The following is a 16,690-nucleotide window of genomic DNA, read 5'->3' as shown; positions in this document are numbered from 1 at the left end:
CGCTCATAATTCGATCGAAATCTGCACAAAATTCATAATTTCCATCGATTCCCGACTGTTCAACCATTGAAATCGTCCAAAATGGTGTCAAATCGGTTGGATTGGCTCGGTTTGCTCGAGTGATTTAGTTTTATGAACACTCCTAATGGAATGAGATGTTTGATGTAGAACACGTCGGTTGTGCAAATGAGATCTTTTCACAATCTCTAATGGCCCAAATTTTCTGGCTGCCAGTTTATTGTGCTTGTAGGCAGAAAACTTGTCTTTTGTGAGAACAACCTAAACAAAATTTGTGGACTTCCTATAGGTTGCTAATAAGATTTTTTGCTTTTTCATTGATACGCTTTCAGTTTGGCACAGGTGCCAAGTCTAATGGAGCTCGTGGTTGATAACCATAGTTAACATAAAAGGGACTAAAATCAAAACTTCGATTTTCTGAAGGGTTACAGGTGCAATTTCTAGTCCAATGATTTCAAATGATCCCCTACCAAACACAGCAATGAATTTCCCAAGGAACAATTAACAACTCTCATTTGACTGTCACTTTGAGGATGATAGGCACTACTAAAGTCAAGCTATGTATTATACAAACAGCTCCAAAAATGATTGAGAAATCGGCTATCCTTGTCTGACACAATGGATTGTGGTAGCCCATGTAGGCAATAGGCTTCTCAAAAATACAATTGTGCCACATTTATAGCATCTATTGTCTGCTCGATGCAATGAAATGGACCTTTTAGAAAATTTGTCCATAACCACATAGATGGAATCATAACCTCATTGTGTATATGGAAGCCCCAAAACAAAATCCATTCTAACATCAATCCATTCTAACAAAATCCATTCTCACCAATATTCAACTGCCTTAGGTCCACGTTGGACAAGAGGTTTCGCTTTCACAGAATGAGCAAAATTAGCTCTGGCATGCCAATAATGACTAAGATGACACGACTAGGAAACTCAAGGTCGATATTGCTATTTTGTCAATAATGACTCAAATGACAAAAACAAATTTGGGAGAAATTTAAATAAAGGAGTACTTTTCTCCAATTTCCAAATATCTGGATGAGTTTGATTGCATATGCCAAGTACTTGGAATAAATTGCTAAGGCATCGATAATAGTTTGAGTTAAATTACGAACGTAACATCTCTAGAGTTAGGTTGCAAAAAGCCATGAGTGTGTTCACAGCCCAAATATATTAATTACATATCATTAAAATAACACAAGCCTGTGATCTAACTCATCTTATAAGTCTGTAAGCAAACTAGTCAGGTTTACACGCCAGCCTCCAAAATAATGGCAACTTAAAAGGGTAAATACAATTAAGCATGGGTATACATGTATAACTCTGTAAAAGATTTGAATATATGGCATGGCCACCCAACTTTATGCTTACAGTGGTGGAGTACCTGTAATTGTAAGGGACGAGCAAAGATTAAAGCTCACTAAATAATCATCCAAGACATTGAAAATGAGTAGCCAATATATTAAATGTTAATAAGGATGATGCCATATTACACAATTATCTTAAAATTCACATACAAGGATCAATTGCTCAAATATTATAAAATTCAAGGTAAAATCAATACCACCCAAAAATCAATGAAACATCTCGATAACCTAGACAGACCCTATTGAGTCTAACTAGAACACAATTGTGTCTTTAACCTAGGCGACTAGTCCCTAATCCCGTATTTATGGTTTACTAGACCAATACACTATGGGAAAGCCAACCCCGCGTGGGTTTTAGGGGTTGTCACCGATGGTATGATGCGGCACCAATCCTTACTCCAATGCACACAACTAACCAAACAGTGGAACATCGGTGCATTTGTATTATTTATCACAAAAGAGGCCTAAGGAATTCCATTGTTAGTTTATCTTTGGGACGTTTAGGTTTAATGTGCTTATTTTGAACATTGGTGCATTTGATTTATTTATCACTAGTAAATGGACTTTCTATTGTTAGGTTGGCTTCCCATCATTTGTTTTGTTGTGGAATTTACTTGTAGATTGGAGAATCTAAAAAAAGGATTCCAGCACATACAATTTTTTTAAAGATTTGGTTACATGTAGGGTTTAATATATTAGATCATAAATGTGGTGCATTTTAGTGGACTAATCATTTGGTCAGACTAAGTGTCCAGTCTCGAGTCTTGACTGCCGGAAGTTGGAGGGGCATCAAGTTACGGGAAATTTTGATGTCATCGAATAATTTGATAAAATAAAAAAATAAAACCTCAATATAAAATTTTTTTAAACTCTTTTTTCTTTTTTCTTTTTTTCTCCTATCTCTTTTTTTTTTCTGAACGTTCCCATTATGTGCCCCATGGTACACGATTCATAAATTGCTCTTTTGTGTTCGTCTTACCTATGTTTGGAATTTGGAACCTGTGGGATTTTAATTAGTATTGTTCATGTAGAAATTCGTACAATTTTTCCTTTTTGTGGTTTGAACTTTTTTATAAGCCAACTAATCTAGTTGTTTGGAGATGATTTGGTTTATAAATGTGTTTCGTAGCATAAATTAGATGTCTCTGCTTTTGCTTTTCTGTAAAAGTTTTTGTAAGATTCTAACTTCTAAGTGCAGATGAAGATGAAGTTTAGAAGTTGAGTGGCATGAATCATAGCATAAGTCTTGGGATTATCAGCTATATGTTTCAAAAGAATAGCTTTGGGGAGACTTCAATCCTATTTACAATATATAATTATCTTGCTCGAATTAATGTTTCTATAAAACATAATTTGCTAAACTGGATTTTTAATTTAGTTAACAAGAAGTATTTAACATATTTCACTGTTGCATTACTTCTTGTGAAATTAGTTTGGTTGATTATTGTCTTACGAGTACTTAGCAATGTTTGACTTGGATATATTGGGAGTTTTAAATTTTAAGGGGAATTATATTTTTCACCTTTGTAGTTTGACTCAAATTTCAATTTGATTCTTACACTTAAAGTTCAGTTTTAATTTGGTCCTTTTGTCTAAAAAATTGTTAATTTTTTCATACACTCCTTGCGAGACTGACACGTATTACAACATTATAAGTTTTAGTGTTTAATTTGAATGGAAGGATCGAATTGAAATCGGATTTAAAAGGCAGGAATCAAATTATTTAAATTAAAATGGTAAGGACTAAAGTGAAATTTGAGTCAAATTAGAAGTTTAACTTATCTTATCTTAATCAACATCTCTGTGGTTTTTATAGAGCAATCCTACACATGCAACGAGTACTAATTTGTAGAATTTTCCTTAGATGTGAAGAAATTCTAGTTTTCTGAGCCTACCATAATTAAATCCCTTCTTTTTTCAATTGCTGCTTACCTGACAAGTTGATACCTAATCCTTTTTATAACGATTGATTTCCCATATAACCTAAGTGGCAACGTCATTTCCCTGATTTTATGCATGCAACACTTTGACCTCCTTAACCGTAGATTAAAAATTGTATGGGCTACTTTGGATTCTTTGTATGTGTGTAATGTGTAATTGGCCAAGCAAGGAAAATATTTTATTGTTCTTAATGATACCAGTCATTGTTTGGGTAAGCAGTGTCTTGTTTGGATAATACTTTATTTGCTTCACTATTGGAATGAAATGGAATAACATGATTATTCTATTAAAATATCTATCATCACCTTTGATTCACCAAAAAAATAATAAAAAATACACCCTAAATTGAATCATCATTCACATTATAAAAGAATGATAATTTCATACTAAAGTCTAAGGAATAATTATTTTAACTTGTTTTAGCGAATCAAACAATTCCTAGTTGTTAGACTAAGTCCAATAAATTGTACTTTTAAGTTTGACTTATTTACATAATAAACTGATTTCGAACGACAACCATTGTTGCTATAATGCTATTACTATTGCTATAATTTGACAATAAATAGTGTTATTTTGTCAAATTATAGCAATGGTGCTCTAATGGTCATTTGTTATTTTAGTAAATCTTAACTAATTTTTTCTCCAAATTTGTAGGTGTTGTTTGGATATAGATTTTTTTTGTAATTTTATTTTTGTTTATTTTTTATCTTTTGTGACATTTTTTTATCTGTTTGTAAAAAAAATTATGTATTTATATTATTTCAAACTAGACAAATATAAAAAATGAATTTTTTTTGAAAAATTAGAAAAAAAAATTTAAATATAATTCACCCATCAAAAAATATATCACTATATATTTAATAAATTTTTTTAATTATATACAAAAAATAAACAATCACCGCTCAGTCATAGAAATTCGAAATATCACTGTTTGAAAAAAACAACCGTTTAAAGATAACTGTTGTTATTGAATTTTTTTTTTTTTTTTTTTTAAACCAAACAGAACACAACGGCTGTTTTATGGGCAGAGTGGGAGATCACAACCGTCCACGTCTAAAATGTTCAATGGTTGAGATGATTATCTGGAATCATCCAAACCTCTCCTCTCACTCTCATCACACTGTCTTCCCTCTCCCAGTCACTCTGTCTTCCCTCTCAGTCTCCTCAAACCGATCTCTCTCTCTCTCTCTCTCTCACACACACACACACACACACACACTCGCACTATCTTCCCTCCCCGCAAACTGTCTCCCTCTCTCTGACTCTCGCTCTCTCACTCTCGCACTGTCTTCCCTCTCTTCACCGATCTCTGTACTCTCCCATCTGTCTCTCTCTCGCTCTCCGTCTTTATACACATCATATATATATATACACTTTGATTTTTTGTTTATTTTTCTGTTTGTTGATGTGGAGGCGATCGCGATTTTTCAAACTGAGGTCTCGCGATGGCTTCAAACCGGATCTTCAAAGAACTCAAGCATCTCCAGATCTTCAAACAACTCAGGTCTGTGCTCTCCGATTTTTGGTAATTATTTATTTTGATTTTTGGTTTAATTTTTGTTCATCCAACTATTTTTGTTCATCCATTTATTTTATTTTGATATTTATTTTGATCTGCAAAGAACATCCATCTGATTTTGGTTTGGTTTATTGTAATAATATCCATCTGATTTTTTCACTCCATTTGGATAAACTGATTTGGTGATAAATGATTAAAAAAAAAAAAGAGAAACCGAATTTGGGTTTGTCAAATTTATTCTGAAATTTGTGAATTTGGCAAAAAAATTGTATAAATTGGGTTTGATTCTGATATGTGGGTTTGATTCTGAATTTGTTGGATTTTCTACTGTTTCAAATCTGTTTCTTCATTTAAATAAATTGGGACCTTACTGTTTCTATATTGGGACGTATATTTTAAAATAAATTCCCCATTTAAATGATGTTTTATTGCAAAAATGTCATTGCCATGTCATTTTAGCGATAAATTTTGTATGAATAACAATTTGCTTTCTCATATGGTCTGGTATGTTTTATTATTTTATAAATATAATAAATCCTCACTTCTAGCACAGCTGAGTATAAACTTGGATTCTAAGAGCAACTCCAATGGTTTTTCTATTTGCCTTGCCAAAGCCAAAAAATAACGTGGCTTCACAAATGCACTACTCTAATGGTGTGCCATTTGCCATGCCAAAAAATGGCAAAGTCAGCTGTTTTTTTGAACCTCCAACTGTTAGTTTCACAACTTCTACAAATCAAAACTCTACCATAAATTTTCAAACCACAATAAATTTATAAAATTACAAAAACTCAATAAAGATCCGTCTAGAAATTCAGCTTTCCAAATTTAATTTGGAACCCTCAAATTTTTTGAATATGGAAAGTTTCTAGATTGTACAAAATTTTAGAATAATTTAGAACCCAAATTTGAACACAAATTTAGAACAATTTACAACCCAAATTTGAATTTGGCATTTGGTTGTGCCAAAATGGCAAGTCCATATTAGAATGGTATAACCAAAAAAATAAGTTTTGTGCATTGTAGTAAGCCAAAAAATAATTTTGACAAAGCTATTTCAACTTGAGCCATTGAGGATCTATCTTGCAATTTCAAAAACGGTTGTGAGTTTGCTAAAAAATTTCCAAGCTATAGTATTTTATAAATAACTAGAAGGCTGAGAGCACATAATTTGTGGTTGAAAAAAATCATGTGCGTTACCAGGCAGTTGAAAAAATATTTTAAAAAAATTTGAATAATAGCATAGCTGACTCTTGTGGGCATTTTTAATATATATATATGTATGACATGTCTGCACTAATTTAATTGTAAGCTTTATATTATATATTATAATATTAAGGGTACACACATAACGTGTGTATCATGACAATTGTTTAAAGTAATTATATCTCATAATTATGACACTTATATTTGAAGTAGTTAAATATGAGAGGAACAATTATCAAGTTTAGAATTACTTTGGAAATTTTTTTTCTTTTGACAATTTACACTAATTTATTCATAGGTTTTATATAATAGAATAGATTAACAACCAAAAAGGCCGGTTATGATGGGAAGGATTTGTATCCAATTCTCATAAATGATTTGGACTATCTAGTCAAGTCATTGGGGTCTATTTCAATGATATGAATCATTCAACTTCCAATTTCTTGTATGTAGACTATTAATTAAAAAAAAAATCAGATATATTTGGTAATTATAGCTATGTATTTTCATCATTTATTTAGAGAAAAAATAAATAAATGAATGATAAGTAATTAAATATGATTAAAATTATCGAACAAAATAAATTTTCTATGTGAATAATTTACATATAAATATCAAAAGAATAAATAAATCAGATTCTCAAAATGGGCCAAAAGAATGAATGATCATATTATCAAAATGGGTCATGCGAAAGTTCCCCCAAAGGTGAACTTGATGAGTGGAAGCCTTTTTCCGTTGTAATTGAAGGAAAACCCTACCCCTCTCTTTGGGCGAGAATTTAGTGGTAGGAAACCCTACCCCACCTTTTGTGGGTGTGTGTTTTTTTGTTTTTTTTATCTTTCACTGCGAGTCCCTGTCTCCATGGCCGACTGAAGAGAGAATATCAAAGAGGAAGTCTGAGTATCAAAAGAGAAAAAAGATTGGTCCAGGAAAGAAGCAACTGGTCGTTCTCCTTGATGGTATATATTTGTATTTCTCTCTCCGGTTCGCATGCAATTCCTCCTTATATGTAGTTATAGAATTGCACAACAAAGAAACATGTAACCAGCAAGTAGCAACAGAGTGGTTATGTTCACCTTGCCTCGCCTCGCCTCTATAACATTAAAAAAAAAAAAAAAAAAAAAAACCAGAGAACTAAGAAGACAACAATGGAGCATTAAAAATCACCTTTTTCCTTTGAAGTTATCTGAGCTAATTTAATAATGTGTCATACAAAAGTCTACATAGTGGTTTCGTGGTGCCTATCTTGACATACTTCCCATTTGATTGCATTAGGGCTTCCCACTCCTTTGCTTAGTGCCACAGGCATTTGAAGCCTTCTCAACCCAACAAATATGCCCAACAAAGTAAACGTTAATACATAAAGAAAAAAAATTACGCTTATGGTTCTAGCTAAATTTTTTTCCCACTTAACAAATGTCCTAGTTGAAAATTAGTTCCAGTGACTTCCAATAAAGAATGTTCCATATGCTTCTTTGTTATATTGTTGGTTTTTCTAAATAGTAAATACTAAAAATCTGTACAAATACAAAAGAAGCAGGACACCTACTTCACAGTAATAAGAAAGAGAGAGTATAACAACAATAATTGTTTTAAGAAGCTGACACACTAATTTTGAAATTAAAAATTATAAGAATCCGATAAGAAACTGTTTTCATATCACCGAATACGTGATAAAGTATTATTGTTCTTCACTATTTTTTTGTTAATAAACTGACACACTTATGCTTGGTGTTCATTCTGTAAGCCAGTATCCAAAGGCTACCTATTAATGTTTTGAATTTTCTTTCATCATTCAACTTCATGATTGGTATGGTCCTAGCTATTGCAATTGGAATTTTTAATTAATTAGGCATTTGTCATGAAGTTAATTGCTCGATTCATTGTTAAGAGGTAATTTATTGGTTTCACGGATTAAATTATAGTTTCTTTGACGTGTATAACGTTGATTATTATGCTAATTGTGGTCATTTAGGTTATCGCCTTCGTGGTGGAGTGAAAAGCCTGCCAAACTTGTCGGCCTAGGTATTAATGAACCTGTTTGCTTTATCAACATTTGATGCATCAGCCAAAAAAGTAATTAATTAGCTTGAAGTAATCAGCAAATTTGCCGTTTTAAATACTAACTTATCTAATGGGTGTACAAAGTTAGTAATCAAATTTTAATTAAATTCATTGAATAGGATTATGGGAGAAAGAAGAAAATTTTCACTCACCCACTTAACACAAATACAATCACAAATACTGCCACCGACATTGTAGCCATTTGTTGAGATTCTCCATTTGATCTTCTACTTGATCGAACTTAGCAGCTAAGAAATTGTTTAGGCAGATAGAATTCGACGTAGTAATTTTGATTATCACTCAGTTGATTAGTGTAAAGCTTTTATAACCTTTGTTTTTGCACTAAACAAAATTTGGTTATTGTTACGAAACTAATTTTTCGCAATAAGTAAATTTATTGTGATGAAAATTATTTTGTCCTTATAGTTCACAAATTCCATGGTAGGAAGTTTTAAAGCCAGTGGGAGTTAAATACTGCCACGAATTAGTTTCATCACAATAAATTTGTCGCAATAAAGATTAAATTAGGACATATTGTGACAAACTATTTTGTAACAATAGGTAACTGTTAATTGCCACAAAAATATTGTTGTAATACGTTGTTGAGTACTTGAAGGAGGGCATGCGGATCTCCTGTGCTTGTGGGCTCGTCCCTCTTGTTTGGCTTCTTGCTGATGGGGGCTTCTATGATCACATCTAAGGAGGGTTTCCATGCATTGTTCACCCTTCCTTCCATTTTCTTTTAATGAGAAAAAATATATACATATGATTATTTAAATATGATTGTTACAATAATTAACAAAACAACTTGGATTATTAGTTAGGTCCAATCAATATTAGGGATAAAATTATAATAAAGAATTAATTATTGAAAATTTTGAAAATATTTATCCATCTGAGTATTATTTCAAGTTAAGTTGGATGAAATTTTTTTTATTCCGTCAAACTTTAATTACTCCAAATCTTATATAACATTAACCAATTTTCAAATAATAGATGGATGATATATACTATTTTATTTTTAAAATTTGGATTATAAAATGCATCTTTTTATTTTGTTATTTTTTAATTAAGGGAAAATATTATTAACAATCATACATCTACTATAATAGTACATCTACTACAATGGGATACAATATAATCTCACATGATATATAATAGTACATCATCTACTATAAAATTTGAATATTGAGACAAAAAGGGTTGTTGAGAAAGTTCGGAGGAAGAAAGCCAATGGAAAATTTGAGCTATTGGTTTGAATTTTATTTCTTTTGTTTTCTTATGGTTTTTCATCAACTGAGCTTGGCATCATGTTGCAATTGGTTCTTTGCAATAGTAAGAGGAGAGGGAATAGAATGTATGTAGTCAGATATTATATGACTTGCCCCCTTTTCTCTTATTTTATGCAGATATTCCTTTTTTAATAGATATTGTATGACTTGCCCTTTGCATTCCTTTTCTTTAATGGGTTGATTTTCAATTTGAAATACATGTATTTGTTGTGTGTGTATGTGTTCCATTGAGGTTTACTTTGGCAAAGAGTTTTACACAAAGGAATTGGTTTTGATCTTCTGATTTACATCACTTTTTGAATAATGTTGTTGTTTTCTACCTTAGGTTTGACATCTTTTTGTTCAATAGGATTGGAACAACCCTTTACTTTTCCCGGGTAGCATCCAAGCTTACCCAATCTAAGGGGCTTGGAAATAGAGGGTTCCAAGATTTATGATGAAGATAAGGGTGCTAAGATGAATGGGAACAATATAATGGCCTTTGTTCCTCTATGGATGCTGATATGACAGCATTCTAAAAGTCACTTGTCCCTATTGAAGAGCTCGATATACATTGTTGAGCTCATTTCCAGACAACTTAAGCTTTTGAGCTTGATGTATATTATTAAGCTCATTTCCTAACATCTTAAGTTTTTGGGACTAGTGGTGATCTAATAGTTCCCCCCTATACGATCAATACATATGGTATGTACTTGTGTCTATGTGGACCTAAGAAAGAGAGATTTATATTTTACTTTTAACTGTTTTAAATTATAATACTAAATTCCAGACCTTGTGTCTATTTTTTCTAATTGACCTTGAGATAAAGACTATGATCACTTGGACTATCTTAGCTTGAAACATCAGTGCAGAATGTTAAGTTGACCTTCTCAGCCCTGCAATTATGCATCAGGTTTCTTTACTATATATTGATTCTTTTAGCTTTGATGCAGCTGCATTCATCTTCGTATGTGCACTCAAGTTTGAAAAACTGATGATAACTGTAGGGATATTACAATTTAAGACACTAATTGTTTAGTAGAGTAATTTGTTACTTGTTAATTTAGTTTTATGAGTTCACATCTGCTACATGTACTGTTGGTGATGTGGGGAACTGACGTGGTTATTTTTGCAATAAAACTGCTTGATCCTTTGCCGGTCTATTGAATCAGAACCTTTTAATTTTTTGTCATTGTATGCGTTGTTGAGAAGATTTAATTGCCTTCATATCCTTATTGTACTTATAGTTTGTTAGCTTTGTCAATGGCCTGGATTTAGGAGATTAAGTGGTAGCACTAGAAGTATGTTAACTATTTATTGTGGTTTGTTATTCTAATCTGTTACAGAGAGTTACCCCATTTTAGAGTTACTGATTTTGATTTAAGATGGCTGTTGATCCAGATACCATAGTATGTTTTATCTTATACCTCCATTTTGTAGAATATTTTATCCATATTATCTTATAGCTAACTTTTTATCCATATATTTTGTTTTTATTATATGACTAGCTTGCTAAAGCATTTGAAATACAATTTTTAGAAGGAAAACAAATTGAGGATTCAAACATGTATATTGGTTACCTTGGAAGTACACAAAATAGTATAAAAGTGGTGTACCACCTTGAGTCACAATCAAAAGATTTATAATGGTGGTACGATTTTGCGACGAGTCACTGCAGCCCGTATTTACTGAGAGTAATTGGAAAGTGTCAAAGTAGTTTTGTTGTTTTCACAGAGGTGGTAGAAGGAACTCTACACGATTGGGTGAAGAAAAACCCTCTCATTGATTCTAAGTATCCTGAAAGGTTGAGTAAGTCTTTTATTGGCATCTTGGGGTAAGTGCATGTCTATGTCATCTTTGCTATTTATCCAAGTAATTCATTCATTTGTTTTTTTGTCTTTTCATTCAAATTTTTTTGGTCATTTACTTTGTAAGGATATACTTAATGGCATCATATACTTCAGATGTATTGAGACAACCACATAGAGAAATTTGTGCAAATAATGTCTACTTAGTTAATGGAAATGCCAAGTTGGGCAAAGCTGTAAATCCTGAGTGGTACGAGAAGACATTGGGGGATGACATTGACAAATTCTGTGGTATGGTTAAATCTCTCTTCAAGTCCAAATGGTCTAAATTTTCCTTTGTTTTGGAAAGTATAGTATTTCTTTAATTATGATTTTTTAAGTATTGTATAGTGTTTTTATTATATTGATTCTCACGTTTTTTGTTATACAAGCATTTGATGAATGTAATTAATCATCAGATCTTGTTGATTTTAGATGCAAGATACGAGTATGGGCTAGTTGCCTATTCTCTTGTTAAACACCATTCTGGCCTATACTTGCATCTTACATCTAACGTCAACATGATCGGATGATTAATTGCATTCATCAAATGCCTGTATAACAAAAAGCGTGAGAATCAATAGGAATAAAAACACTATACAATACTTAAAAAATCATAATTAAAGAAATACTGTACTTTTTAAATTTGTTGTATTTTTGCACGTATCTACGCAAATGATCCAAACCAAAGGGAAGTTTTGACCCTTTGGACTTGAATAGAGACTTGACTATGCCGCAGAACTTGTCAATGTCATCCCCAAATGTCTACCACTCAGGATTTAGAGCTTTGCCCAACTTGGCATGTCCATTAACCAAATAGACATTGTTTGCACAAATTTCTCCATGTGGTTGTCTCAATGTAAATCTGAAGTATATGATGCCATTGAGTATATCCCTACAAAGTGAATGACAAAAAAATTGAATGAAAAGACAAATGAATGAATTACTTGGATAAATAGCAAAGATAGAAATATGTACTTACCCAAGATGCCAATGAGGATACTCAGAATCAATGAGAGGGTTTTTCTTCACCCAATCGTGTGAAAAGCAACTCTTAGTAAATACGGGCTGTAGTGACTCGTCGCAAACTCGTACTACTTAGTATACATGTTTGAATCCTTGATTTGTTTTCCTTCTGAAAATTGTATTTCAAATGCTCTAGCAAGCTAGAGTCATATAATTAAAACAAAATAAAAATATATGGATAAGAAGTTATACGATAATATGGATAAAATATTCTACAAAATGGAGGTATAGGATCTTGAATCAAAATCAGCAACTTTAAAATGGGGTCACCCTATACCACTTAATCTCCTAAATCCAGGCCATGGACAAAGCCAGTGAACTATAAGTACAGTAAGGATATGATGGTAATTAAATCTTCTTAATAACGCATACAATGACGGAAAAAAATTGAAAGGATTTAGTAGTTTTATTGCAAAAATAACAACTACGTCAGTTCCCCACATCACCAGCAGTACATGTAATAGAGGTGATCTCATAAAAAATTTGTTCGTGTCTTAAATTGTAAACAATAACTGTACTACCAAAGTATAGATTGATAAATCCCATGAAAATGTTAGTGTCTTAAATTGTAATATCCCTACGATTTTTGTCATCTTGCATCTCTGTCCTTTCTTCTTCTGTTATGATCTCTAGTTTGTGACACTGATGATGAGAGGGCCACTGCTGCTGCCCTCAAAATTGCCCCTCTTCACCTTGACCATGCCTTCTTTTGCCCCGGTCTTCTTTTCCTTTTCGACTCACTATTCGGTTGATTTGTATTGATCACTCTTCTTTGTTTTATTTCTGCCTCATCTTGACTCAGTTGCTTATTTGATCCCAATGGATCTACAATTTCCTCAATGGATGGCGGGGCTGGTGATTGATATTTTGTGATTTGGGCTTCATCCTGTTTCCATTCACTTCTTATGTGGTTTAGACCTCCAATTAATAATCCCTTGAACTGGGCTTGGTCCAACATAATATTTAAGTTAATGCTGGGCTTGTGCATATGCTCTTCATAAAGCCCATCGGAAGGCCCACACAGATGATAGAGGAATAGACTGATGATGGGTTTGGTGGCACAAGGAAAGCTTGCTCTTTCAGACGTCGAGAATAAGATCAACCCTATCCAAACGACCACCAATAACAGTCTGCTGACTAGAAAGGAAAAAAGATAACTTGTGTTGATCTATAACAATCAGATTCACAGAAAGTAACATCCATACTAACATACACTTTGCGAGTGTGAGGATCATAGCATTTGTAACCCTTATGAGTAGTAGAATAACCAATAAAGACACAACGCACAACCTTGGAATCGAGTTTCCCAGTGCATGCCTTCCACTTTTCCTAGTTACCATATAATGTGGATTTGAGTTCTTTTTTTGTGGTGCCTTCCACTTTTGTTGTGGATTTGTGTTCTTTTCTTCCAAAATTCAAGCCTTTCTCACCATGTAATGTCTTTCTAACCTCTTCTAGCTTGGTAAATACTTTTGTCAGATATCTTTCTAATTACCATGTAATGTCTGTGTTCTTCTATCAGGCTTCTTGTTGTTGTTAGACTTCAATTATTACTATTTTTTGGTTTAACTAATTATATGTTGTTTGTATCTGTTGGTGACCTAACAGATGTAATATTTCTCACTTCCTTCTCTTTTCAGTTTATATGGAGTTTTGTCAATTATATTGTATAAATTGTGGAGAATTGGTCTTGATCATTACTTTTGTCAATTATATTGTATATGGTTAGGGGTGCGAATGTTGTAATTGATGAAAATGATGTTTCTTGTAAATACAATTTCTGTTTAGATGCTTTTGCCTTCCTTTGATCCCACTAGAGGAGGGTTTGTTGGTCCCTGTCCGCGATATTCCCAGATTGTCAGGTTACAAGGCCAGACCTATTGTGGTCACACGAGGGAAAAATTTACGTTCTTTCTAGACATTCATACTAATTCCTGTTTGAACTTGATCTTGAGGGGCCCCATTTTGAGGTTTTTGATCCCAAAGGTGGGAAATCCTCCCCAATCCTCTCAGCTTCAGTAAAACTGGTGGTGAAACTATCCTCAGAATTTATTCCTAGGCTGGTTTTTGCTTGTTTGACAGAGTTCTTAAGGAAGTATTGAGGGCGAGAGGATGGAGTGTTGTGCCTTCTCCAGTGTTGGAACTGAATTTGAGGGGGGTGAGCTCACTGGGTACTAAGTGAGCTTTCTATTATGTTCAAACCTCTGCTCGAGTGTTACGTAGGCTTTGTCACCCATCTCTGTGATCGCCTTATGTGTTTCTTGTATGGCAGCAAAGCCAAGTGAGAAGCAAAGCCAAGTGATCGCCTTATGTGTTTCCAAAACCGTTGGTGTTGGTGGCGAACCGTTCCTCTCCGACAAAATTGGAATTGTGCTTATTGAGTAATCGAGTCCGTCATCATGTATATGACAAAATATCCTATAAACTAACGTAACAAATTAATATCCCAAAAATATGGGAAGAAAATTAAGAAAAATCCCTTGCTTGTATATGGCAGTCAAACTCTTTCCCATTTGGTTCTTTTCTACTCAGAGCCACCATCAACCACCGCTGACCAATCTTTTTCCTTTATAAGATCTTTCCCACTTCGCAAACCTTCGCAAACCAATCTTGGTACCATTGCCCAACAGGATCCATAATCACACAAAATCAAAGATTAAATATATAACACAGAACTCATAAATATTTTTTTAGGTCTATCACATTTTTTTTCTCCAAAATTGTCTATAAAATTTGTAACTACTCAAAAATTTTCAATTGCAAAATTTGTTTTATTCATCGAAAAATCTAAAATTGATGGGGGACTGTGTATGTAAATGTAGGACAGAATTTTGCTAATTTGGCGGATGTGCACCATCGTATTGGTTGTCTAGCAAATCCATGGTGTATGAATTAGTTGTGAAAATTTTGGTCTCAACCACAAGTCAGCTGGTGGTTGTTAACATGATCCTCATAATATAATTAGAATTCTAGATATATATATATATATATATAACAAATGATATAATTTTTGTGATATTTTAAAAAATGTCACTACAACATTATTTTTGTCAAAAATTTCATATAAACATTCCATTCCATATGGTTATCGTTTTTGTATAAATACACATTAATTTTATTATAATATATGTGACAGAATGGTGCGGTGCCACGTTGTGATTTGCCCAGCACATATTTTAAGCTCCTAGTTGAAGTTGGTGGGAAGATGATATGGCTTCCAACCGATCAGTTGTGCCGTGGCAAATCAGATCACTTAATCTTATTAATTAATTCTTCAAGAAATGTCTAGGATTGACATTACAGTTTTAGGGTTATGGGTTCAAATACTTTGCAACTAAGCCATGATTAAAAATACTAGGATTGTTATATATTATTTAATTTTTTTTATCAAATTATATAATAAGATATTATTTTATCTTTATTAAATATTTTAATAATTAGGAATCCAAAAAAAAATATATTTTAATAATTAAATTTACATAAGAGAATTAATTATTAATATTCATGTAAAAATTGATATATATATATATATATATAATCAATCATATATAATATTTCTCTAAAAATATTAATCAGTGTGTCCAAAATCCCATACGTTTCTTTCGTGGAAGCAAACTAAATAGAAAAGTCCAATGCAATGAGGCTGGACAAAGGCAAGTTAATTAAACTGTTTGAACTTGTTCTTTGCAATTAAGGCCTAACAATTTGATTTTATTTCACAGAATCTTTTATTAGAGTTAAAAATTAATCATGTTTATATTTATTTTTGATAAATAAAAAAAATGTTTAATACGCATATATGTTTTAAGTTTTGTTTTGAAAATAAGGAAGTAATCGAAAGTAATTGCTGACAACTGGATATATGTTTTAAATTTTGTTTTGAAAATAAGGGAGTAATCAAAAGTAATTGCTGACAACTGGATATAGTGTTAGAGGTGATTTTTGGCAGGAGGAGGCAACCAAAAGTAGTTTCCAGCAAGATGTGGTTATTAGTGCTTGGAGGGGATTTCTGTCAATTGGAGTGGCCAGATGTGATGCCCGATGGTGGTGTGGCTTGAAGGAATTAAAGAGAGAGAAATTATTTTTCTTAACATGTGAAACTAATTTGTTTTAAGTTAAGAGTTTAATAAATTTTGTAAACTGCTAACAATTTTAAAAAATAAAAATGAACATCAAATAAATTTTTGTTTACAACTTTCAAAATTTTATAAATATATATAATAATAAAAAAATGCTAGCTTAGTCAATCATAGTTTGTTGATAATTGCAAAAATGTAAATGAGGACACGTGTAGGCACGTGTAGTTTCGAACATGGTTAAGTTATTCTCACAATTAAATCTGTATGAGAGTTATAACATTGTAAATGAGGACACGTGTAGGCAAAACGGCTGAAAGGAATCTTGAACCACTAAAGACCACTT

General features: G+C 32.4%; 1 protein-coding gene across 31 annotated transcripts in view; it reads left to right on the top strand.

The window, feature by feature from the left end:
• The window catches only part of LOC145789384 (galactokinase-like), a 187,389-nt gene that overhangs the window by 97,876 nt on the left and 72,823 nt on the right, over window positions 1–16,690 (top strand). For 17 of the 31 annotated variants that reach the window (XR_014335676.1, XR_014335673.1, XR_014335674.1 and 14 more), the window contains exons 1-2: window positions 4,386–4,660; window positions 4,773–4,839. The exons of 4 other annotated variants lie outside the window; for them this stretch is intronic. Coding sequence is in view for 13 of the 27 variants with exons in the window: in XM_082878797.1 (XP_082734923.1) it covers window positions 4,401–4,660; window positions 4,773–4,839 (327 nt within the window). In the remaining 14 variants the exon portion in view is untranslated. Of the gene's footprint in view, window positions 1–4,380; window positions 4,840–8,035; window positions 8,086–16,690 lie in introns of those variants that run through there. 10 more of the 31 variants (XM_082878784.1, XM_082878783.1, XM_082878778.1 and 7 more) reach the window with 10 other exon arrangements.

The sequence above is a fragment of the Camellia sinensis genome, chromosome 7, assembly GCF_055761805.1.
Source record: "Camellia sinensis isolate YWXY chromosome 7, ASM5576180v1, whole genome shotgun sequence".
Taxonomy (NCBI): domain Eukaryota; kingdom Viridiplantae; phylum Streptophyta; class Magnoliopsida; order Ericales; family Theaceae; genus Camellia; species Camellia sinensis.
The sequence above is the reverse complement of the archived record's forward strand: the minus strand, read 5'-3'. Positions and strand labels throughout refer to the sequence as shown.